At 42.4% G+C, this 24,499-nt stretch overlaps 1 protein-coding gene across 2 annotated transcripts; it reads right to left on the bottom strand.

The window, feature by feature from the left end:
• Positions 1 to 18,908: 18,908 nt before the first annotated feature.
• On the bottom strand, positions 18,909 to 23,521 carry LOC308309907 (uncharacterized protein). Of its 2 annotated transcripts, none has more exons than XM_080755880.1 (3): positions 23,075 to 23,521; positions 21,975 to 22,146; positions 18,909 to 20,809 (listed from the first exon to the last, which is right to left on the bottom strand). In XM_080755880.1, exons 1-3 carry the CDS (start codon positions 23,324 to 23,326, stop codon positions 19,386 to 19,388), a joined length of 1,848 nt encoding a protein of 615 aa, XP_080612006.1. In that variant the 5' UTR covers positions 23,327 to 23,521; the 3' UTR covers positions 18,909 to 19,385. The 2 variants fall into 2 exon arrangements, with proteins under 2 accessions (XP_080612006.1, XP_080612007.1); XM_080755881.1 differs by having other exon boundaries at positions 23,102 to 23,521.
• Between the last annotated feature and the right edge of the window lie 978 nt (positions 23,522 to 24,499).

Below are 24,499 nucleotides of genomic sequence, written 5' to 3'. Positions count from 1 at the left end.
ATTTGTTTCGGTGAACAGCAGAGTACAGTTACAGAATGTAGTTACCACAGCTGCCGTGGACGGCGCTATAAGTATAGATAAATAGTATAAATGAGGAGATTTACACTAGCCTCTCAGAACCAAAACTTAATATTGTGTTATTCGTTGGATTAGGTTTTGTCCACAATTCCAATTGATGTTGGCATCATTAGGAGAGACAACAGGCCAGGATCAAAATAACAATTATTCTATATTCTCTAATAGTGTAGACTGTAGACTTTTAATTAAGTAATGAAGGTGTTTAACAATTAATTAACTCTGGAGGGTGTAAAATGAAACCAAATGGACCCGTAAGCGTACTTAAAGTACCAAACGTAAAAGTACTAATAGTACTAATAGTACTAATAGTACTTTCAAAACAAAAAAAAAGATTGTGAAAAAGTATACAGTAATGAATGTTTTGTCATAATACTAGGCAAAACTAGTAAGTAAAGTCTAAGTAAAATTTACATTTTTTTTCTACATTGGTCTTCTATTTTATTAAAATAAATCTGAATACTTCTTCCATCACTGGCCAATGGTTACTGTACTGTAGGTCAGTGCTTCTCAAACCTTTTCATGTTAAGGTCCCCCACATCGACACTTACTGTATTAGCCCAAGGACCCCCGTTTGAAAATATATGCCAAGGACCCCTGGGCCATAAGAGAATATTTTTACGCACGTTATTTTCAACCATTTTAATTTCAAGCACCCCCAGTTTGACATGCATTAGGCTACGGACCCGTATTACTATTTAATGCCACTTCTATCACTGGAACCCCAATGTTAATGTAAATCTAATGGAGAGTGCACTAATGGAACCAAATGAACCCGTTCCACTTGTGCACTCTCAGAGTTACATATCAATAAGGGTCCATTTGGTTACCAACTATCGATCATTTAGCCGGGGACCCCCTTGAACTCCCTCAAGGACCACTGGTGTGGGGTGGTAGGGGGGGGACAGACCACTGCCATATGTCCTTTCAGAAGCAGCGAGAGCAGCACAGTCACAGTGTGTTAGTGTTGGTGCAGAGATCACAGTTGACCCACTCAAGCTGCAGGTCACACAGGATGTCTAATGGTGTCTGACAGTGTCCAAATTGACTCCCGTATACAGTGCAGAGAAGGTCGTTTACATCATCTCTACAGCTTAGGTTGGGGATGCATAATACATAAATCACCATGCCTTGATGACAAAAAAGGGTAAAACGCTGATTGAGATGGGAAGCTATACACACCACCTCGCTTAGATCCACATAGGGTTGCATGAACATTTTAAAATTGTTCAACTAGCCGATCTACATCAACACATTGTGAGCTTGTAGAATGGCTATTTGAACTACAAAAAAAGAGTTAAAAAAAAAACCCTTTGTGCCTCCCTAACATTTGAGTCTAGTTTTTATCTGTTGACAAAATTGTCAATATATTTAGCTTAGTTTTAAGGAAATCAACACCGGGGTGCGACAGAGTATGAATTAGGGAGGTGAATTCTTTATTGCACACACAGAGTCCTGTCTCCAGATGGAAGCTGTTCCTCACATCCTTTAGAGACCAGAGTGAAGGTAATTTCATTATACAGCATCCAAACTCATCTGTATGTGCTTGACTAGTCAAGAGAAGACAAAAATCAATAGACACCATTACCACACATTTCAGTTAAGATGTAATGGATATGCCCACCGTATATATATATACGGCCGCACATGTGTCCGTGCGAGTGCATGTTTGTGTGTGTGTGTTGGGGAATTGGACGGGGTAGGGGGGGTTACATGCACACTAGTGAGCATGTGCGCTCCCGTACATGCATACAGGCAGGTTGCCAGGGGACACATGTTCCTCTGTGTGTGTGTGTGTGTGTGTGTGTGTGTGTGTGTGTGTGTGTGTGTGTGTGTGTCTGTGTGTGTGTGTGTGTGGGCGCCAGTGCACAGCAAACCTCATTTACCTTTGACTAATGAAGATTTAAGAACCTCATGTTTGTCTTTTAGTGACGGGATGTCAGGGGTTGATTACATCATCAAATCAGAGAAGAGAGAGAGAGAGAGAGAGAGAGAGAGAGAGAGAGAGAGAGAGAGAGAGAGAGAAATAATGTCTAATGGCTTCGTCTTGAGTTTCAGGTTGTCCATCTTCTGACCTGAAGGATGGGCCTGGCCTCATCTTTGACCCCACATGTTGAGAATGGAGGAGGGTGTGTGTGTGTGTGTGTGTGTGTGTGTGTGTGTGTGTGTGGGCAGGTCACTGAGTGGATCACTGCACATGGAGCCACCAAACTTCTCCATGTGCTATCAGCGGTATGTCTGTCTGCCTGGTAATTAAAATTAATCACTGATTATTAAGCACGGGCCTGCCTCCTCTCTGTCTCTCACTCTCTCTGTCAGTCTTTCTCGTCGTAAATCCTGTGACAGTATCCCGACACGCACGCACGTCGCGCACACACACACACACTTTAAGTACAGAGGCACCCCCTCCATCTCTATGTGACAAACACAGCGTTTTGTTTGTGAGTCACACGTACACTTGTTTTTGTCCAGCCGACCAGATTGGTCGTGTCCACAGTGGTGACACCGTCCTTGATAAACAACACGTCTCCCATCATCCCCCGACTGTTATTCATATTCCTGTCACCTGGAACGCTCCGAGTCTGCAGCAGCGTTGTTGTATTGTCACCGCTCTATTTACAATTCTCATCCCATTCTCCGCAGGTTAACAGGCTTATCCATCTCCCGCTAAAAGCCCCACTTATACTCAGTCGCAAAGCGGCATCGCACGCTGAAAAATAACCAATGTACAAGCCCTCGCCACGTCGCAGACACGGCACGGCGTGGGCTTACAGATCGGCCATGTTTGGCGCGCGACACCGTCGTACGACGGAGCGCAAATCCAGCATAAAGGGCCAACAATGTTTCTTTCATTTTCTATTTGCATAGCAGTGGGGTAGAGGTGGGTTGGGGAGAGCAGGTGGGTTTCCCACTGTGAAGTAAGGATTAGCATGACCTACCCAGATCATGCTCGGTTTTAACAGTGATAAGAAGACATCTCATCAAAATCTCTCTCTAAATAATCTCTCCCTCCCTCCCGCGGACGAGGCCTCCAGCGGCGCCTCCGGTCATCTCGATCCACCATACAGTATACAGCTGACTAGAATAGATCACCAGTACTTTCCGCCCCTGCATAGCAATAATGGATTGCATTTTTTAGTGCTTTTCTAAGCACTCAAAGCGCTTCCAATGATCCTTTCATTCATATTGGTGGCAAGCTATACCGTGCTACCATACCATCGAACCACCGACCCACCACAGATCATTGGACGACCTGCTCTACCTCCTGGAAAGAGGGCGAAATCTGAGCCACAGCTGCCATCTTATAGTCAGTGGTGGACAAAGTACTCGACCTCAGCCTTTATTTGATAGTTACTACTTACAGTATAGCATAGCTACAAGGACACTTCGACACTAACTCAGGGGGAGTACGCGATCGAACTGGGAACCTTTGGGTTCCCAAGCGAACACTCTACCTCCTGAGCCACTGCCTACCCTAACCCCTCTTATGTACACCAGCTTGTCCAATGCAGTGATTCTTCTTGTGACATTGACTCCATGCTGTGACTGCGGGTCCATGGAGACTGCAGCCAGTCTGTTTACGTTATGAAGCAACTAGCTACGTTAACTTATTGCTAACTGCAATTGGAAACAAGTGAACACATATACAGTATGCTGCCCACCACAGCTTGCCAACTCCAGACGGCGCACGCAAGGCCGTCGGCTGCTCGAAGCGAGCTAGTCTTGCTCAGCCGTTGACGACTCAAGCAAGTTGACAATTGATTGCCACACAAATAATTGGGATTAATGATTAAATTGTGTTTTCTTGCATTGAACTATGGAATATTACAATTTCTGTTTGCCCTTTAGGCTTCGTAATCACAAATTGCACAGGGCACATAATGACAAATGACTTAAATATAACACATTTAAAAATAATATTTTCTTTCCAAACATTTGACTAAACAGTGGAAACAGCTGGTCTACATGATTAGGCGATTATGTAATAATTGTGACAGGCCTAGTTTTGCCTTGCTGATTTGCATGGCACGCGGTGTGGGCACACATGTGCTGCACAGAGACGTGTGGCGTGCGACCAAAGCAGTGATGTGTGTACTGAGAGGCGATCTGACAGTGACACCACACTGAATGAGACATGCGAGCTGTTCAATGACCCTTGCTGGATGTTTGCTGAAAAGTATCGTTCTCTGTTAAGAAGATGCTGCAGAGTGCAGACGGTGTCCATTGGACGGATTCAGCGTAAACTCAAAAATCCATTTCCTTTACTGCCTGCTACTCGGGGCTCAAGGTTGCTGACAGCTTCAGCCCTCCAATCTAAATCAATACAACAGCTTCACACACACACACACACACACACACACACACACACACACACACAAAGAGTACCTTGACTGTATACCAGCTATTTTCAGCCAAAGTATATAACTCGGGCTTCAGTGCCCGAGTGTCTAAACGACAAACAAGTTTGGTAATTTCAAACTACTGGCAAATGTGGTCTCAGAAAGGTCTCAGAGACACTTGCCCGAAAAGTAACTTGTCTATTATAAAATGATAGGTAACATTCAATTTAACACCTTTTCTTTTTTCTGGGGCTTTGCGTTAAAATTTTCATACAGTACCTCAATTGTTATTGCCAAATACAGTACGTACATATCTATTCATATGACTATGGGTTCACACTTGTTATTTTAATTTTAAGTGTAGCGACAGTGAAAACAGCACATTATAGCTAAACGGTGCTCTTATAATACATTCCACAGACCAGAAGACAGAGCGCACCACATTCAAGTGTTTAGACAGATATCTCGTGTTGTGTTTATCGGTTGCGTTCCCTCTCAAACCAGCACTTGCCTGGTCAACCTGAAAGCAAACTCCAACTACCCAGAAGTTTCATTTACCTGCCAGGGGCAGGTGGGTGTGTCAACGCCTGTGGTTCATATGTTTTCTTTTGCTGTTCAAAAAAACAATAACACTCTTATTCCAATCTGGATAGGCAAAAAAATCTGATTTGGGATGCCAGTCTAAACAGAGTGTGAGAGATCTGCTGAAACATACATTTTGTGCTTGCAGAGGGTAACAGGAAGCTACTTCCAACTTGCACAAGTTGAAATGTCCTATTTTTAAACAGAGAAGACGTCAGTGGATAGAGCTGTCTCTACTGTACTCAGTCTTTAGAGTACAGTAGTTCTTAATAAATGAGCTTTAATTGACGTAGATCTCGGCCAATGGCGGTATAAGTGTTAATTACCAATTTGAACAATATTGAGGATTTGAGGTCCTTGGCCTGCTTGCTGTGTGCACAATTAACACTGATCATGACGATCAGTAGTTTGAGAGATGAGACATGCTAGACACACTGACACACACAGTCACACACACTAGCCTGCAATATCTCCACCTGGTGGGGATACTGTACATAGACTGTACAGACAGCCAAATATAGACATGTACAATATAGAGACTAAAGAGACTAGACAGACAGACGGACTGAACATGTTTCCCACTACTGCTCTCTAGGCTAACATGTTATTCTGTTGAAGTGCCACAATGCGCTCCACAAAGGAACTAATGATGGTAAATGGTGCATTTATATAGCGTCCTTAAGCAAGGCACTTTACAAAGATTGTGCAGATTCACCCATTCACACACACATTCATACACCGGTGGCGGAGTAAACCCTGCAAGGCACCAACCTGCTCAGCGGGAGCAATTAGGGGTCTTGCTCAAGGACACTTCGACACCAACTCTGGGGGAGCCCGGGATTGAACTGTGGACTTTCTGGTTCCCAAGTGGCCACTCTACCTCTTGGCCATGGCAGCCTCAGCTTAATAATATACTCGACACGGCTTGGCTGAAACAACTCAAACAAGTTCAATATAGTGTTGGCTTGTGGTAGCAATTTCTCCATAACAACAGCTATTGTATGCCATTATAGACCTTTTCACACTTGACAACATAAACATTCCAAATTGCTCCAACTTTATTTCCTGTTGCAGGATTTGTGAATATCTGTAGCTGACAGATAATGAACTTAGACTCAAGCTGTTCCCTAGCAACGCCATACTGTCTGGTCTCCAATGTTGTTGTTTACTTGTGGGTGTTGCTGAGAATTGTTTAAACAGTTGTCTGTCACAAGTTAACTACTGCATTGGTCCTCCTATTACAGTGGTTCTCAAAGCGGGGTCTTTGAGTGGGTTCCAGGGGGTCCCCACTCCCCAGCAAAGTTAAAATGGAATCCGTTGTATTTTAAGAAATACATGAACCTGTGTATTGGCGCCCTCTACTGAAAGTGACATCAGACTTCGGTGCTCTATTGTAAGTACACAACTACACAAGGGTCACTTCTCACTGGCACTAAATATTTTCAGAATGGGGTAGAACTGTGTGGACGCCATTCAGAAAATTAAAGGAAATAACTGGATTACAGAATGAATACAACGTTTCCACCCGACATAGTGACGAATATAAGTAGGCTAAAAAAATATCTTCTAACATCTTGCTGTCAATAAGGTAAAGAACTCAACAAACAACCCAACCCTCCAATAAAAAGTAAAACCATAATTTTTCTACACGAGCATCGTTTCAAATCACTTAAGTCCTGACCTACAGCATACTTTGTCATACGATGAACTTAATCTACGAGTTCACAATCTATCTGCAATGCAATTTCCTTTTTCTGGGTGCATTTTCTTTTTGAAGCCCAGTCATCACCTCTGAACGTCTTATAGATGCCTGGCGGTGCCTATGATTCACTTTCCAACAACCGTGTCCATGGCAACATTTCAATTTACTGCTGGGGCCATTTCACCCAATGCCGGCACTTTGCATAAACTACAGTGCAGTATGTGATTATGACTCATTAAACCCAGGTGACGTGTTCCTCTCCGGTGGTCCGTGCTCTTGGTTTTGGTTGCTACTGCAACCCAGGCTACATTATGAGCAGGTTTGAGCCCAATACCCAAAATCCTAATGGTACCATTAGAGCAGAGCATCAGTCACCATTACACGGTGACTGTAATGGTGACGCACGCAGGCACGCACAATACCTCAAAATTGTATTTAAGTAGAGTACTTAAGTAAATGTTACCACTGCAGACATCATGGACAGGCCACATGAGCTCTATACATGGGCTATTATTGGACCCCGTCTTGATAACTTTCCTTTTCTTTTTTTAAGATTTACTTTTTATTGATAGTATCAAGTGATGACTGACAGGAAAGAGGGAGAGAGAAGGGGAGAGACATGCAGTAATGGTCATCATGAACGGGACTCGAACACGCGACACGCTGTCAGGCCAAAGCATTATGTGGCATGCACCTGCCGCCTGGACCACTTGGCCAGCAGGCGCCCCTAACTTTACTTTTATAACAATAGCTGGAATTAATCCAAAATCATTAAGATTGTGCACATTGAAAACAGACCACTAGGGGGCGAGCCCAACTCGTTTGCAATGTTTTTATTTCCCTCCCAGCTACATTTTGATTTAATTATTTTTAAACTTTTCATCTGCAATACAGTATAATGAATGATATGGCCAAAATAGGGATGTGTTATTAATTGATTATTTAATTAACTAATCAATATAATTGTTACTGTTACAGACCAACAGCGGATAAACAGTATACAAGCATTTCAGCCAAACAAAGTCTGTACACAGTAAAATCCTCTGTGTCAATTTATCCATTTTGTGTAACTCAGAGTCTAGGGAATACTGACCAAATGGATTGTATTACTCTGAAAGTTAAATGAACCCTGAGGATTTTACTGTATATACTACTTTTATACTTTTTTTTCAATCCCCAGAAAGAATTTTCAGTCTAAACAATAATGTCTTTCTAAATCCCTTAAAAGCTCACATTTTTAGAAGTCTAGGAATGCAGGAGCAGAGAAATTCCTCACAAACAAATTCCTCCTCCGGCCATCAAAGGTGTTATTCATAATATAGTAATAGCTTCTGCATCTTTTTTATTTATTTAAACAGACATAATATAGAAATATAATCCAACTGGGAAATGCAGGTAAATGAAAAATGTTTAATAATGTCAGGGCAGACATGAGCCCTAGCTCCTAACCCTCACATCAGACAGACAGAAGACCTTCGTTCATCCCCCCTTCCTCCTGTCAATAGTCTCAATTACCCATGCATGTGCCTGATAATTTCACCTCGCCGGTGCTGCTCGCGAACATATAGCCGACCCGCGAGCCCACAAGGCGTCGCATCCGCGTATTAATCCGCCAATGGGGGCTCGTTTAGAGGCTTTGTTTTGATTTCTCCACACATGGAATACCACTCCATCTCACCGCAAACCTCCAGGGTGGTGGCACTCCCCACTCTGACCTTTACCTGTCAATCAATACAATGCAGACCCACAGGAAAGATTAATACATCATTGGGCCGTGGTAAGTTCAAAGTTCCCGAAAAGGCATTGATTCTGAAGCTACAGCTTCATCACTGGGCGTTCTCCATTATTGCCAAACACGTGCAATCGCATGACGAGGTTCAGTCCGTATTACTGTATTAGGTGATTTTGCAGTACCATAATATGCCTACGCCATCTGTCTAGTTTTAGTCATTGATTACTGGTGGAATACTTTATTAACAGGCTGCAAACAGAGTACAGCTGAGCAAGTATATTACGCAAGCAATGATACAATTTACAAAAGGATAACACAAACATGGCTTGTTTTTATTGTGGTCCTATGTATTCAATTCACAATCAAGACATACAATACTGTAATTCAATACAAATCATCATATCCTGAGAAGCAGTGTTAACTTTGTCGACTAAAACTATGACCAAACAATGTTCGTCGACTACCTTTTTTCACTGACGAAAACTCAAAAACTAAATAAAAACTAAGATGACTTAAATATGATAATTGCGTCAACAAATAAAACCTAGACTAAAATATGAAGAAGGGGCTAGTGAAGAAGAGATCATCCAGTAGAACTAAAAGGCAACTAATTTTATGCTTGGATGCATGCTGTAAATAGCATATCCACAAGCTTGAAACAGCCATCAAGGCACGCCAAAATACATTTTAGTTGACTAAATCAATTGCTGATTTAGTCAACTAAAACTAGACAAACTAAAACATTTCAGATGACTAAAATGACTGAGAAGTGCATGCAGTGGCATGATGGGGCAGTAATGAAGACAGTAAAACTGACACATCCACAGTAAACAGCCTACAGTAGTTCATCTGTCATAATGAAGACAGTAAAACTGACACACATCATCCACAGTAAACAGCCTACAGTAGTTCATCTGTCATCACGACTCACAATGCAGCCCACATGCTGATATTAGCTACCGTCAGACCATTTGCTTTTGGCATTGGCAAATGATTAATTTCTCATAATTAAATATTAGTCATATTTCCATCTATACGTCTTTGAATAGTGCCATGTATACTGCCAGTGAGTAATGAAGCCGGTTCACATGTGAAGATAGAGGCAGCATGCCAGCTTCCACTGAGCTTTAATTAATGGTGTCCACCCAAGGTTGCAGTCTACATGTCAGTGTTAGGTGGCCCGAGCACTGATTGATCACACACACACACACACGCACACACACACACGCACACACACACACACACACACACACACACACGTGCCACTCAAAAATAATCTGGCATTAACCATTAACTCCAAACCCAACCCCTAAACCTGCCTAATCCTAACCCCAACCTGAAATCTGTTCCTAAAAAATAAAAACAACCATTTATCTCGTGAGGAGCAGGAAAAGTGTCTTGTGGAGACAATACGGCCCTCACAGATATCTATTTTAACAATTGTAAAGTTGGTCACGTGGCCAAAAGATGTGGCCACTAGCCAATGACAACATGTGAAATTCTAGTAGTAATACAAGTAAACACACACAGACATACTCGCATAGTGATCAGACAACAATCATTGATTTGGGTGTGACACAGTGGCCTGCTCCAACACAGCCAGCTATCCATCCATCTATGTACCGTACTACATATCTATCTATCCATCCACCCATGAGGACATTAGCTATGGCTTCTGCTGCATGGTGATTGGGCCGGTGTTCACCCATCCCCCCAGTTCATCAATCTACCATCACAGGTTCCCATTGGTGCCCTCCCTGTCACCGCACAGGGCTCCAATGGATGATCAGGGCAGTGACCCTTCAACTGACACGCCATTTATCACTGGGTGTGACTGAATGACCAACAGTGGTGGAAAGGAACCAAACGCATTTACTCCAATTCTTTTACTTCTACTCTTCTACATTTCAGTGGCAAATATTGTACTTTTATTCCACTACAATTATTTGAAAACTTTAGTTACTAGTTACTTTGTAGATGATTTACAAATCAACCCTATATACATTTCAGCCATTTGAAAATAGCCGATCTACAAGCTCGCGTAACGACGCATTGTGAGCTTGTAGATCGGCTATTTTCAAAAGATGTTTATACATTTGAAATTAGATATTCTGCATAATGAGTACATTTACTTTTGATACTTCAAGTACATTTTTATACCAATACTTCTGCACTTTTACTAAAGTACTTTTTTTGAATTCCAGACTTTTACTTAGTAAACTACATTGCAGTATTTATTATACTTTTACCTAAGTAAAACAATTGAGTTATTTTTCCAACACTGGAGGTCAGTCCAGCAGGCGGCAGGAAGGCCTAGAGGTGGAGTGGAACTGACTAATGTCTATATGTTTGCTGATTCAATTTGACCAACTATATTACCTGTTATCCATACGAGATAAAGAGAATGGATGAGGCAGAACATAGACTTTGGGCACTGACCTACAACTACAGGGGTGGAAATTCTACTCCTTTAATGATGTATCGTGAATCGATTTAAAATCGATTCAAACTGGTGACAATTTAAATTGAGATTAAATTGCAATTTGAATCATGATGCAAAAAGCAGAGAAGAGAAGTAAGAGAAGAATATACAGGATCTTTGTGAGGATCATTTACTAGTTTACTACTACTGTATTGAAAAGAGATGAGGAGAAAATTAAAAGAGAAAGAAAATACTGGATTTGTATAAGAGGAAAAAAACGATGTTTCTGGAAAGAAATGTTTAAAATGATTGATTTGAATCTTATGGTGAGTTGAGTGAATTCTTACATGCATAGTTGCATAAGGTATGCAGTGAGCACGCACCAATTAATTACAGTTTGTCTCCACTATCTATCCACATAATAATAATCTTTATTGTCCCGAAGGATATTCATCTACATTCATCTATTAATCTACATTAATAACTCATCACTGTGTCTGACATTTATGTTTAAGAAAAATAAACCTTACCAGAGTGGCAACATACAAATGAAATATTGATTTCAAGGTGCCCTGAGGTTGACAACTTGACATCATAAAGCACCACATTTATTTACTGCATTTTCCATTTGTCATTTGAAATGCATTAAAATCAAATTAACTTTAATTGATCCCATCCCATGTATAAACATGATTATAACCTCCATCAGATGTGTTGAAAACTCTAGAGTAGCCTAGCAAAGAAGCAAAAACTGGTTTTCATTTTTTGCAAGGAAACTTTATCCAAACGTCATTGTTGTGGTCACAAATGTTCAGATGCTCAGAAAACCAACAATCAGAAAACCAACAATCATCTCTGAATTTTCGAAACGACCAGAACACCCGGGTGCGCTCTCCCAGACAGTGATGTATCAGTAGTTCTGAACGCACAAGTCTGTAACGTGGTGGCACCTTGGGGTGGCACTTCACCTCAGGCAACCCCCGCCCCCCTTAGACAATCCACTGTCTCTCATATAAACACACCATTAGGGTTGGTGTTGAGGAACCAGAATCATTTCCATCACATGTGGACTTCACATGTGCTATACAATTACAATACCACTTATACCAGTGGTTCTCAAAATGGTTCAAGGACCACTATAACTCAGAGAGTGTGCAACTGCAAATGGAACCAAATGGACCCATAAGGGTTAAGGAATCGAGAGGGAATCGTTAAGGAAACAGAATCGTTTTAATCCTAAAGGATCCCAACCCTACTCACTATTGCTGGCCAGATGATATGCTCCCATGACTTTCCAAACCAACATCATCGTCGCCCTCAGGTGGAATCCGACTTAACCACTTAACCGCTTTTCCCCATTAATAGGCAAACCTTTCAAACAGTTGAATAGTTTTACAAGAACAACTAAACTAGCTAGATCCGTTTTGTTGCGAGTTTGTGGATTGGCTATTTTTGCTACTTTTGTGCAACACTGTCATACGAGGTATAAAATAGGGTATATGAAGATGAAATATGGAGGAGACCTGACAGTGACGATATGCTTCCCAACATTCTCCAACCGGAGCATCACATCTCTGCCCATCACTCTCCGACGCAAGTTTAATCCCTTCCTGACCTTTGAAGCCCACATCAAACCAGCGCGCAACCACGTACAAATCAGTCGTAACTCAAAGAACTACTCACACACCATGCACTCTGTCTGTGCATTTTTACCACACACACACACACACACACACACACACACACTCCTAATCCCTGTGAAAAACACGGAATTCTTTGTCGTATTAACACACTGCAGGTCCAACGGTTATGCTTAATTGATAGTTGCAGCCCTGATATAGTTAGAGGCATGAGACACATCGTGGCAGGCTGGAGGCAACTCTAGGCTCTTCAGGAATCACATTTCATGGGAGGTGAAGGTGAGGTTTGAACTTTGTAAGAGGACACATTTCTGAAGTTACGACCTTGTTGTGGCTGCCTCATTTTTGACCGCATGTTGGGACTCACTCAAATGTCACCACAAATCGAGAGAGAGAGAGAGAGAGAGAGATATGGGGAGTGGTGACGCCACTGCCAATAAGATTTGTCTGCTGTCACTGGTGCCTCAAATAACCCAGAGGAAGCTAAAACATGTGCTTTCAATGACAGAACTAATACAAGGAATGACGGCTCACCAACTCTCATATTTGAGGACAGAAATCTTCAAAAGGAAAAATATCGACCCTATGACATCAAAATCAACCTTTACGTTTGTTTATCAGATATTCCTTGCGCTGACCAATTGTGCTATATGCAGTATCTGTCCAAAAAAAAATCATGTTTGCTATCACTTTTTGGGGTGTAAATTAAACATATATACCAATATGGTTGAGTAATGAGTTAACAACTGTGGTGGTTCGCTATGACAAAGACAAGTTAGAGAACTACTGATTTAGAAGGCATTTGTAGAATTGCCCTTGGGTCTAAATGGGTTAAAAGTAAAACTGTATTATGGGCATGTTGCTTCCCCAATCACTCACCCCATGGTGTTATCCAAATAAACACAGGCAACTTAAAGGAATAAATAAATGACATGAATCAATAACATAACATGTACACCCCCATAAAGTAGTTCCAATACAAATAATTGCACAATAAAACAATACAGAACTTATGAATGCACCCCAGGACATACTGGAAAGTGGAAACCCCCCACCTACTACTAGCCTCCCTGTGCAATATGTTGCACAATGAACGCATTTTATTCTATATTGGCAGACTACACCTCCCTCCCTCTCTCTCTCTCTTTGTAACACTGTATCTGGAAGGATATTATCCTGTACTGCCATCCAGTGGATAGTTTCACATGAGATGAAACATTTGTATTGTGCTTTAAATACCATAAATCCATTTCAGTTGGCATGAAATTGGGACATCAAGATTAGATTCGTATCATTGCACACACCCCCCCCCCCCCCCTCATCCTCTGACCACTATGTTTGAGCCTCTGCAGATAGGTCACATCTTTAGCCTATAGCTTAATCACATTAGGCTATTCAACTGTATTAATTAGGAGCCTTTCCCTTTGCTAGGGCATGGCCATGGGTGTTGTAAAACAGCACAATGGCATGGTGGACCAAAATTCACCCTGGCATTTATGGTCTTCACTCTTCAGTGGGCCGAATTAACACCTCTGAGGGCCCCTGGGACTCGAAGGGCCCCCCTTCACATGTCATGCACGTGTGCATTTTGGCTGTTTTGGGGCGGTTTTATGCCGTTATATTGGCCTATTCCTGGTCGCCTACCCCAACCCATTTGTGGCAGTAGTGGAGGAACGGATTGCGGAGCGGTCTTGATACCGGAAGGTCGCCAGTTCGAATCAGCGGTCCGACACGTTAAAAATTACCACCGCTGAAGTGCCCTTGGACAAGGCATTGAACCACTACCATGAAATGTTCTATGAAATAAGCAGGGCCTGGCTGTAAACAAGTATCTGATGCTTAGTCCAGTTACCCTGGGTAAACATATATAAGTACCTTTACTTTCCTTTCCCAGAGTGACAGCGAGACAGTAACAAACACATTATTTTTATTTGACCCATATAGTAAGCAGTGTTTTTACATTATTTTTGGGGAGCCACCTGACACGCAATGCATGCAGAATGAAAAAGCATTGCTGGATGGTGGACATCACATCTTTTATTCCACCAGAGTCACCTCTCCACCTGACCTCACACAGCCCAGTGGGCCCACCCATCTTGAACAACAGCCAATCTAGCCCATTGTTGCTGCTTTACACACAATTGTGTAAAGCAGCAACTTTTCAGCTGCCTTCTCACCAACAATACAACACTAATCTTTTTAGACACCCAAGGGCCCCTGGGCAGTGGACCCTCAGCTCTGAACTCGGTAGAATCTGCACCTGGCTCGCTGATAACAAACTATCCTTACACCTGGGAAAAACTGAATCCATTCTCTTCGGATCAAATAGTAATCTCAAAAAGGCTTCTTGGTTAGAGTGGGTGACGATATTATCCTCTACAGGATCTCCTCACTGGTCGACAAAAACACCTTGAAGACCTTAACAGGAGCCCTCGTACAAGGTTTCTTTGACTATGCATCCACCTCCTGGTACCACAGCACCTCAAAGGCCCTTAAAACTAGGCTCCAGACCTCCCAAAACAAACTGGTCAGGCTCCTACTTGGCCTCACCCCCCGAACCCACCTCACCCCTGCCCACTTTGACAGGCTGGGATGGCTTAGGGTCGACGACAGAGTACAGCATCTTGCAATGGGTCTGGTCCACAAGATTCGATACACCACCAAGATACCCATGTACCTGTCTAAATACTTCCTTAATGTAAACGAAGTCCACACCCACAACACCAGAGGGAGTGCAACAAACCATGTACAACCCAGATTCGGCACAAACAAGGGACTAAATTATTTTCGCTCCTATGCGACCAAAATGTGGAACGCCCTACCAACAGTCATTAAGACATGTGAATCCCTTGGCTCCTTCAAAACTGCTCTCAGAGGGCACCTACGGATGGCTGCAATTCGAAACTGGCCACTGTAAAAGCTGAATTTTTATCTGGATTGTACTATGTTTTTGTATGGACGTGGTGTTGGGTGCCTGCACATATGCACACATGGCATCAACGCATGGTGTTGTGTGCAGGCGCCCTACACTCTGTCTTTCGTTTTCTTTTATCCCCCTGTTCCCCTCACTGTATATATATTTTTTTTCCCTTTTCGCTTCCTATATGATGAATTCCTGTTCTGTTCTTTAACTACATATAGTGTCTATTTGTTTGTCTCTAAATGTTTTGATGAATTGAACAATGTGGACCCTGTTGTAAACAAGTGTAAGGCTTAATTGGGTCGTCCACTCACAGTTAACAGTCTTTGTATTGAGTTTGTGCTTGAAATGTACTGTAATTCTGCAAACTGTTAATAAAGATTTCAATCAATCAATCAAACGTGCCCAATGTGCAGTAGATCCGGCCCTTCACCGGCCCAATAAAACCAGGCCAATGGTAGTTTGGTTTTCGTTATTAAATAATATCCCTGTTAATTATTAGGGCGTGTAGGCTATATCAAATACATGCACACAATAAATAATAAATACTGTATAAGCTATAGTCAATCAAGCCACAGACAACAGGACCAGACGTCGCGCGCGCACGCACGCACGCAACGGCCTTGCTACACCAGGCTTCTTCAGCGCGCGTTTACACGAATACGCACGCGCGCGCACACGCACACGCACACGCACACACACACACACACACGCAAGAAGGCCCCGGTATAAAAACACACACACATTCACAAATAGAGAGAGGCATGGTGATGGTGGCTGCCAATCAACCAGCACAGTCAGGTGCTTAACAAGAGCAAGAACATGGCAAAGCAGCCAAAAGTGCACAGGCACGTGTGACGTGATGCACACAGACAGACAGTAGCAGCACATGTCACTATATGTTCAGACCAGAGTTGTATGATATCATTTTCAATGGCTCTGGTTCAGAAACTTCAGACTCCAGACAAACAGGTGCTTAACAAGGCCATAATAACCTAATTAATTATGACAACAGCACAGTATAGAATAACTATCCAGAATAGGTAGGTGCTATCCAGATAATGTCTATAGGCTATAGCTGGGAAAATGCCAAAATGTTTGGCATGGAAAAATGCCAAACCACAGTTTAAACGTTGTAGTCTGAAACGTGCACACAGATAGCATATGGCCATGATGCCAAACACACAATTTACAAGCTATGTCACAAGCTGGCGCACACCACCTACCACAGAATTATCGGGAATAGGCTATTAGTTAGCTAGTATCAATTAAAATGCAACTCACACTTATGGAAGTCCATGGCTCCAAAATTCCATACACACTTGCTGTTGTCATCTGTCTGGCGTTCTGTGACTCTGTCATCACATAATTGGCCTCGGTGTTTTCTTCTTTGCACTCCTGCGTGCAGCATGGTTCCACCTCTCTGCATCATTTCAATGTCCATATTCATTAACCTTTAGTACCCATTATCCAAATTGACAGCAGCTCTCTTTACCCCTCCTAAGGTAAAATACCTCATAACTTCACTCGAGGTTCCAACGACGACTCCATATAATATAGTCTGGTTCTTGTAGGGGCGGGAAACAATAGGCTGTTTTATATCGCAACATTTTTCTGCACCCTCGACAAATTAAGTGTCTTTTTGTTTGTTGTCTTTTGCCACTCACGTTCCCGCATAACTTCCGGTATAATGATGTCATGCGCACGCGGCACACCTGCGGCTGCACTCCACCCTTCACTTTTTGGACCAGTTTAAATTTAACCTAGGGGGGGGGGGGGGGGGGGGTCTACATTTGTCAACAGAGGTAATAACAATGACAGTGTAAGACTATATGGGCCATATGGAAGTCTACATTTGTCAACAGAAGTAATAACAATGACAGTGTAAGACTATATGGGCCATATGGAAGTCTACATTTGTCAACAGAGGTAATAACAATGACAGTGTAAGACTTTTCTCACCAATATGGGCCATTACATTATGAACTTGTATTACATTATGAGCTGCCTTATTGTAGCAACTCATAACGTAACACGTCTTTTATAGACAAATCTGTTATTACGTTATGCGATCATGATTTTATTACATTATGAGCTGATTATTACATTATGAGTTTTTATTACATTTAACTTATTACATTATGAGCCGAAATGGCCGATTATAACTCTGTGGAATTGGCAATATTCCGATTTGTTTAGTTCACATTTTAGACTAGAATGCGCTTTTGAGCAAAATATTGAGTCCCTTTGGTCTCTCTATGAAATAATGTCACATGATGGTCTAACAAAATAATAGAGGCATAGCCTACACATTTTTTCCACAGAAGAAATTTGAATTTGTTTCAGCATAAAATCCAGAGTTGCACTTTTCGGCACTAGAGGGCAGTGTTGACTCACATTTTACAATCAATTTCAAACACACTCATTTATTCTTAAATTAATAAAAAATACTAAATTAAATAAAAATACAAATACAAATAGGACAGGATTTGGGACAACTGCTACTAATTCAGGACTGTCACCAAATCACCATCACGTTTTTCAGGTCAGGTCACAAAGGTAGCCTACATAAAGGGACACAATTCCCATAATGCTTTGGTGCACTGCTCCTCCTTGTGGATAGGTGGAGGGCTAGGTGGAGGGCTGTCTTACAGCCTGGGCACATTTGAACTTCCATGCACGGACAGAAGAAGCTGTGTTTTGCGTCATTTCCGTTTTTTTAGACAGCTGGTGGATGTAAACGAAGCTCCACCCACGCGGCAGAATGTCGCTGGGGCAAGATTTTCCGGGAATCTGGCCGACGCTGCAATCTGGCCGACGCGGCAATCTGCCGTGTGGCCTGGGTGGAGCTTTTTTTCCATCCACCAGCTGTCTAGAAAACCGGAAATGACGCAAAACACAGCTTCTTTTGTCCGCGCAGGGAATCAAAAATGTGCTCAGGCCCTTACTGAGACAACATGTAGTCCATGTTGAGCCGTGTCGATGACATCAGAGACACTGGGCTCACTGCTAAAATCTAAAATATCTAAAACCAAATATTACACACAAAGACCCCCAGGAAAGTGTTCTAAATCTTCTAAACGTCATTAACAGATCTTTTTTGCAAAAAGGGTGAAGTTTCCCTTTAAGGATTGTCACAGGTCCCACTTCATAAAAATGCCCAGTAGCCTACTGTAGCCGGTTAAATCACTGAAGCCCAATAATACACAAATAGATATCACAATTTTCGTTTTTAAAACTAGACAAAAGCTAATACAGTTTAATTTATATTCAGATAATGAAACTGTGTGGATTATTAAATACCCACATTATTAAAGGCTTAACGCTGTATAGAGCACAGCCAATCCCTGAAGACATAATGATGATTTTGTGAATTTTCCAAAATAATTTCCACTCACCATAACAAGACATGACAAAAACAGGGTTTATTTTGTATTACTTTGTTAACAATCGCATAAAAGAATAGATTTCAGCGAAGCTTTTCAATATTTATAACAGTGACAAAAGCACATTCATTATTGCCATCGTCCATCACATAATGACTTAGAACAACTGGTAATCCTGGTCACTAAACTGCCTCCCCCTGGCCAGCCGGGGCGCCTGATGGAGGGGAAAGGAACTGGTTGGAATAACGTGTTCCTTCCACGCGCTACGTCCAACCAGGGAAACTCCCCCCTGTCAGGTGTAAAGGAGCAACTTGGACACTCAGGCATGAAGGAAGCATGAGTTCAAGTCCGTTGCTCTCCCCTTGTCCCCCATATATGGGGACTAGGTTGGTGGAGGGTGTGTAGAGCCCAGGATCACATTAGATGATTGACACAGGGGTGAAAAAATGGGTTACAAAATCGTGGGATAAAAATATATATTTAAGAGAACAACTGAAGTGATTGTGACATTACAGTTATAAAATATTTATTTCTACTCTGTTGTGCAGAATTACAGCCTAATGAGATATTTTCCTTTATCTGATATTTATACTTCATCTGACTGTGGAGGGACGTGAACCTTTTGGTGTTTCTTCAATTCACCATACTGGTGATATTTTTTACCACAAATAGGACACAGATAGGGCCATTCTCCTGTATGAAGAAGCCTGTGACACCTCAGGGTCCTAGCCGCAGTGAACCGTCGACCGCAAATGTTGCAACCGTACAATTTCTCACCTGTGTGCGTCAAGCGGTGTTTTTTTAGATTGCTCGGGTTCCGAAACTGTTTGGAACACTGATCACAGCTGTAGGGTTTGTCCCCTGTGTGTACACTCATGTGAAATTTAAGTTTGGTCATGCTACAAAGAGTTTTTCCACACACGTTACAAACTGGCCGTAGGCGTTGCCCCGGCTTCTCTCCGGTGTGGACTCTCATATGGTTCTGAAGTGCACTCGCGTGAGCACATCTTTTACCACAAGTCTCACAAGCATAAGCCTTCTCCCCAGTGTGGGTAAGCATGTGGTGCTTGAGAGCACTTTGATGACTACAACCTTTGCCACATACATCACATGTAAACAGCTTCTTTCCTGTGTGCTTGCTCAGGTGGCTTTGCAAGACACTTGAATCGCTGCAGCCCAGTCCTAGCTCATCGCAGCAATGCTGAAGATGCGTTACCCTGTGTGTGGACAAAGATGAGGAGGACAAAAAACGTTCACCACACACTTCACAAACATAATCTCTTTCTCCTGAATGGAGATTCTCGTGATCAGCCAGGCTTTGCCTACACTCAAAGGTCATGGGGCAGAGAGAACAGTGGAACGTCTTCTCCAACGCTGAACACTTGTGCCGCTGAAATTCAAATTTCCCTGGAAACTCAGCCTCACAAAATGTGCATGTCTGAGTTTTAGCCGATTTTATTTTCTGACTTTTGACTCTGTGCTGTTGCATGTGTCTGTTAAATGTATGTTTATAGGCAAACCCCGTCCCACATTCAGAGCATCGGAACAGTTTTTCTCCAGTGTGTTTCTGCAAATGTCCGTCCAAGGCTCTCTGTGTTGCGAAACGCTTGTCACACTGAGAACACAAGAGGGGTTTAGAGTGAGTCAAAAAGTGTCTGTCGAGCCAACACTTTCGAGCAAAGGTTTTTTCACAAGAGGGACACTTTAGCTCTGTTTTCTCTTTGCTCTTTTCAGCGTTTGCAGTTAATTCTTGGCCGGTTAAGTCAGTGTCCATGGCGTCCTCCTTGTCACTCAATTCTGAGGCGGGTTCAACCTCATCAGTTGAAGGCTGTGAACCACTACCAGCTTGTGTTTCTTCAACCTGTGTGGCCTGAGGTTCCTGTTTAACAGTTGGAAGCTGTGAACCAGCGGGACTACCTTTTTTGCAGAGCCTCGGTTTCGCTGGCCGCTGATGGGACGCTTGTTTTAGGGCAGCAGCATCATCTTCTTGTGTGACATCAGGTCCCTCTCCTGTAAAAAAACAAAAAATAAATACAAAGAACATTTTGAACAAAATTAAGACCATATTGGAGATCCCTGATGTTCTCAACAGGCCCGAAAATGAAGGCCCGGCCCTACCTGGGTGCTCATCAAACCCTGTACGCTCAAGACACTGCCCCCACTGTCACCCTTAAATCTCCATATATGGAGCTGACCTGTTCTGACATTCCATATGTTGATCTGACCTCATGAAACCCTGTACACTCAAGACACGTGTCTGACCCCCATGCAAAAGTGCCAGCGCTCGCACAGCAGTTTGCTGTCACCCAGGCGGATGCATGCACACAACCTCGCCCTTTAGGGAGAGGTTGCTTCTCGCCCTCAGGCGTCTTACTGGTGTATTCTTTTGTATGTTTGCCTCAACTTGCCTGTACATGATCTGAAGTATACGTTAATAGAAGAGTTAAATGTGAATGAGATTTGGTGCAGTTTTAAGAAAAGTTGTCTGAGGAGGTTAGGTGGTGCAACCCTCAATTAATGAAATGGAGACATAGCACACACTTAGTCTACAGTGTATGTCGCAGCCAGGCAATATCTGTATAGTTGCGCCAACTACTTCCGAGGCACACAGCCCAAAACAGCAAGAGGAGGAGCAAAAAAAAATATCGGGCGGGATGCGATCAAAAATCACAATTTACATCTGAACGTCGGGCGGATTGGACAAAAACAACAACTTTGGAGTATTTTACTGATTAAACATGCAGCAAAGAAACGACAATGAGTGGATCCTTATGGGGTTCACGCCCATTGATCCTCATTATAGGAAGAACGTAGGCGCTGTCTAGAAGCCTGGACAGCATGAAAGGTTAGTTTTGAGCTTCGGCTGCTTGGAATTGATATAAACCTTATAACCTGCCATATGTTGGGTATGGCGATCTGCGGGGTAAAATCTTAACCCGTCATCTGGCGGTTAGGAAGCGGCTTGGCGTTGTGAGTGTTAATTGTGTAGACCTCTTGTAAATCAAGTATTGCAGATGTTTAACAAAGGTTTAACTCTCGAGAGTGTAAAATGAAACCAAATGGACCCACAAAGATCCATTTGGGGCTTTTTACTCTGGTCTTGCACTTTGTAAGTCACTCTGATTATCTGCTAAATACCTAAATTGTTCTACGGTTGTTAGCCTACAGTACTTACTATTTTTGGCTCCATCCATTGTTCCCGCTCTTTGCTTGACCATCTTTTTGACACCACCTCTTTTCTTTTGAGCAGGATGAGACACATCTTCGGACATGGATACTTTCAACAGCAGTGCCATTTTCTCCACCGCACCTTTGGTCCATTTTTCCATCAGGGACGCAAATTGACTCTGTAAAGTTATTGTTAGAGGAGAGAACATTTTTGGCATAGTTCATTTTCTTCCGTAATATAATTAAAAAGGTGAAACTTTCATATACTCTTAACTCACATAAAGTGAAATATTTAAAACCTTTTTTTGTTTTAATCTTGATTATTATGGCGTACAGCTCATGAAAATCAAAAAATCCTATCTCAATGAATTAGAATATTTTACATCAATGGGGCTAATTCATGGATGTGATCAGCCTGTGGGCTTGGCACTGTTGATGTGTTGTGGAAGGGTCTCTGATGTCATGGACACTGGCTCACTTACTTCCTGGACTACATTGTCCTAGGACTACATGTTGCCTCAGACAGCCCTCCCCCTATCCACAAGGAGCAGTGCACCAAAGCATTATGGGAATTGTAGTCCAGGAAGTAAGTGAGCCCAGTGTCCATGACATCAGAGACACTGGGCGCACTGCTAAAATCTAAAATATCTAAAACCACATATTACACACATAAAGACCCCCAGGAAAGTGTTCTAAATATTATAAACTTCATTAAAATGTTTATTTTAGCACAAAAGGCGAAGTGTCCCTTTAACATTATTATTCAGATTATCATCTCTGTTTACCGCTCATGAGCAAATGGTCAAGTTGACAACAATGCTTGGAATTCAAATGAATTGTTGTACTTAAATACAATTACTGTGTGCAGACTGCAGAATCACAACAAAGTTGTCTCTCAAGACACTTTACAAATAATCAGACAAGCAGAGCCTTAGAGTAGACACTGATAGGCCATAGGGGACGAGGGGCCAGATGACAGAGATAAGATGGTAGCAGTCATTAGTATGGTTTTCAAATTGGGCAACTATAGACCCAGGGGCTTTGGGCGTTCCAGGGGTTTCGAATAATACTGAGAACACATCCCTCACGTCCCTCCCTGGCACAAACTCTTTTTAGATGGGAGTCTGCAGCTACCGTCATGGCTTGAAGCTGTTGGGTTCCCTCTTGCAGAATCAATTTGTCCTTCTCTTCCTCGCTCTTGCGGCTCTCCCCATGCGTGTCGATGACTAAACATGATCTGTACGAGAAGGTCATGGTGGAACATTCGTCCAGGAGTCTCCTCATCTCCGCCACTGCTGCTTCTACCAGCGCCTCCATAACAGCACTCATCTGCCCCTGGAAAGTCTCGTGGCTAAACATGGTTTGTTTTAAGATTTAACGTTGCATTAATGTTAGTAAGTCATAAGATACTCAAATATACATAGCGGTGTGCTCGTCATAGGTAGGAGGAATGACATAAATACAAATACGTCCAAAACTAAGGGATGGAAACCAGGCTACAAATTACAATATAGCTGTCAATGTCCTTTTATTACTCTATGGTTAATGTTGACAGTTGCAACTTCCTCACTCCACTGCGCCTGCGCCGCTCATGTTCTTCTTCACACATCGCATCAATGAGTACCAGGTGCATGCATTGCCGCCATCTACAGGAGTGATATGGTATTATATAGACCAACCATGGGAATAGAACATAATGTAGGTAATATGCAGTGGTGGATATGCATATTGGTACAAATATACACTTCTATATAGCCAAAAACTGGAAATCATAATAAAAGAGGGAAAAGGGGGAAAAAGAGATACAGTGAAGGTAAAAAGCCAAAGGGGTGGGTGGGGGATTCAGATTTTACAGGGGCCAGTTTTGAATTGCAGACGGTTTTGAAGTAGTCAAGGGATTCCACCTCAATGACATTTGTTAGGGCGTTCCACATTTTTGTGGCATAGGAGCTAAATTAATTTAGTCCCTTGTTCATGCCGAATCTGGGTTGCACACGGTTTGTTGAACTCCCTCTGTTGTTGTGAGTGTGGACATTATGGAAGTATTTAGACAGGTAGGCCTACGTGGGTATCTTGGTGCTGTATCGAATCTTGTGGACCAGACCCATTGCAAGATGTGGATATGGCCGAATTTAGGCCAAAGAGTATTTTTCGTGCAAAACTAATGCTTGGAATGGATTCCAAAGCATGATGAAATTTGGAAATGTTTGCCTTATGTTGTCTATGGTGTGATATACAAAAATGGCCTCTCATTCCGTGTACATTAATGACCAGGTGAATAGATAAAACACAAATAAAAAGTATGTCATGACATCACAGGTGAATGTCTATTCCTTGAGCTTTTGGGCCTGTGGCTCCCCGGCTATTAATTAGTTAAGATACATACAGATTGTAGCCTACAGGGCCCACTTCATAACAATGCCCAGTAGCCCACTCCTGTAGCCAGTCAAATCAATGAAGCCCAATACAAATAATAGTTATGGTTTATCACAATTTTCATAGAATAAAATTCTGAGTTATCCTCTTCCTTTA

This window comes from Protomyctophum bolini, assembly GCF_963924005.1.
Source record: "Protomyctophum bolini genome assembly, chromosome: 22".
Classification (NCBI taxonomy): domain Eukaryota; kingdom Metazoa; phylum Chordata; class Actinopteri; order Myctophiformes; family Myctophidae; genus Protomyctophum; species Protomyctophum bolini.
Note: the sequence above shows the minus strand (reverse complement) of the source record. Positions and strands in the feature narration are given on the sequence as shown.

Coding starts and splice junctions, on each gene's coding strand:
- LOC308309907 (XM_080755880.1), bottom strand. CDS start 23,326: ATGTTTAGCCACGAGACTTTCCAGGGGCAGATGAGTGCTGTTATGGAG. Junction 22,147..23,074: donor CAGACTCCCATCTAAAAAGA/GTTTGTGCCAGG, acceptor ATAACTTTACAG/AGTCAATTTGCGTCCCTGAT. Junction 20,810..21,974: donor AATGGATGGAGCCAAAAATA/GTAAGTACTGTA, acceptor GTTTTTTTACAG/GAGAGGGACCTGATGTCACA.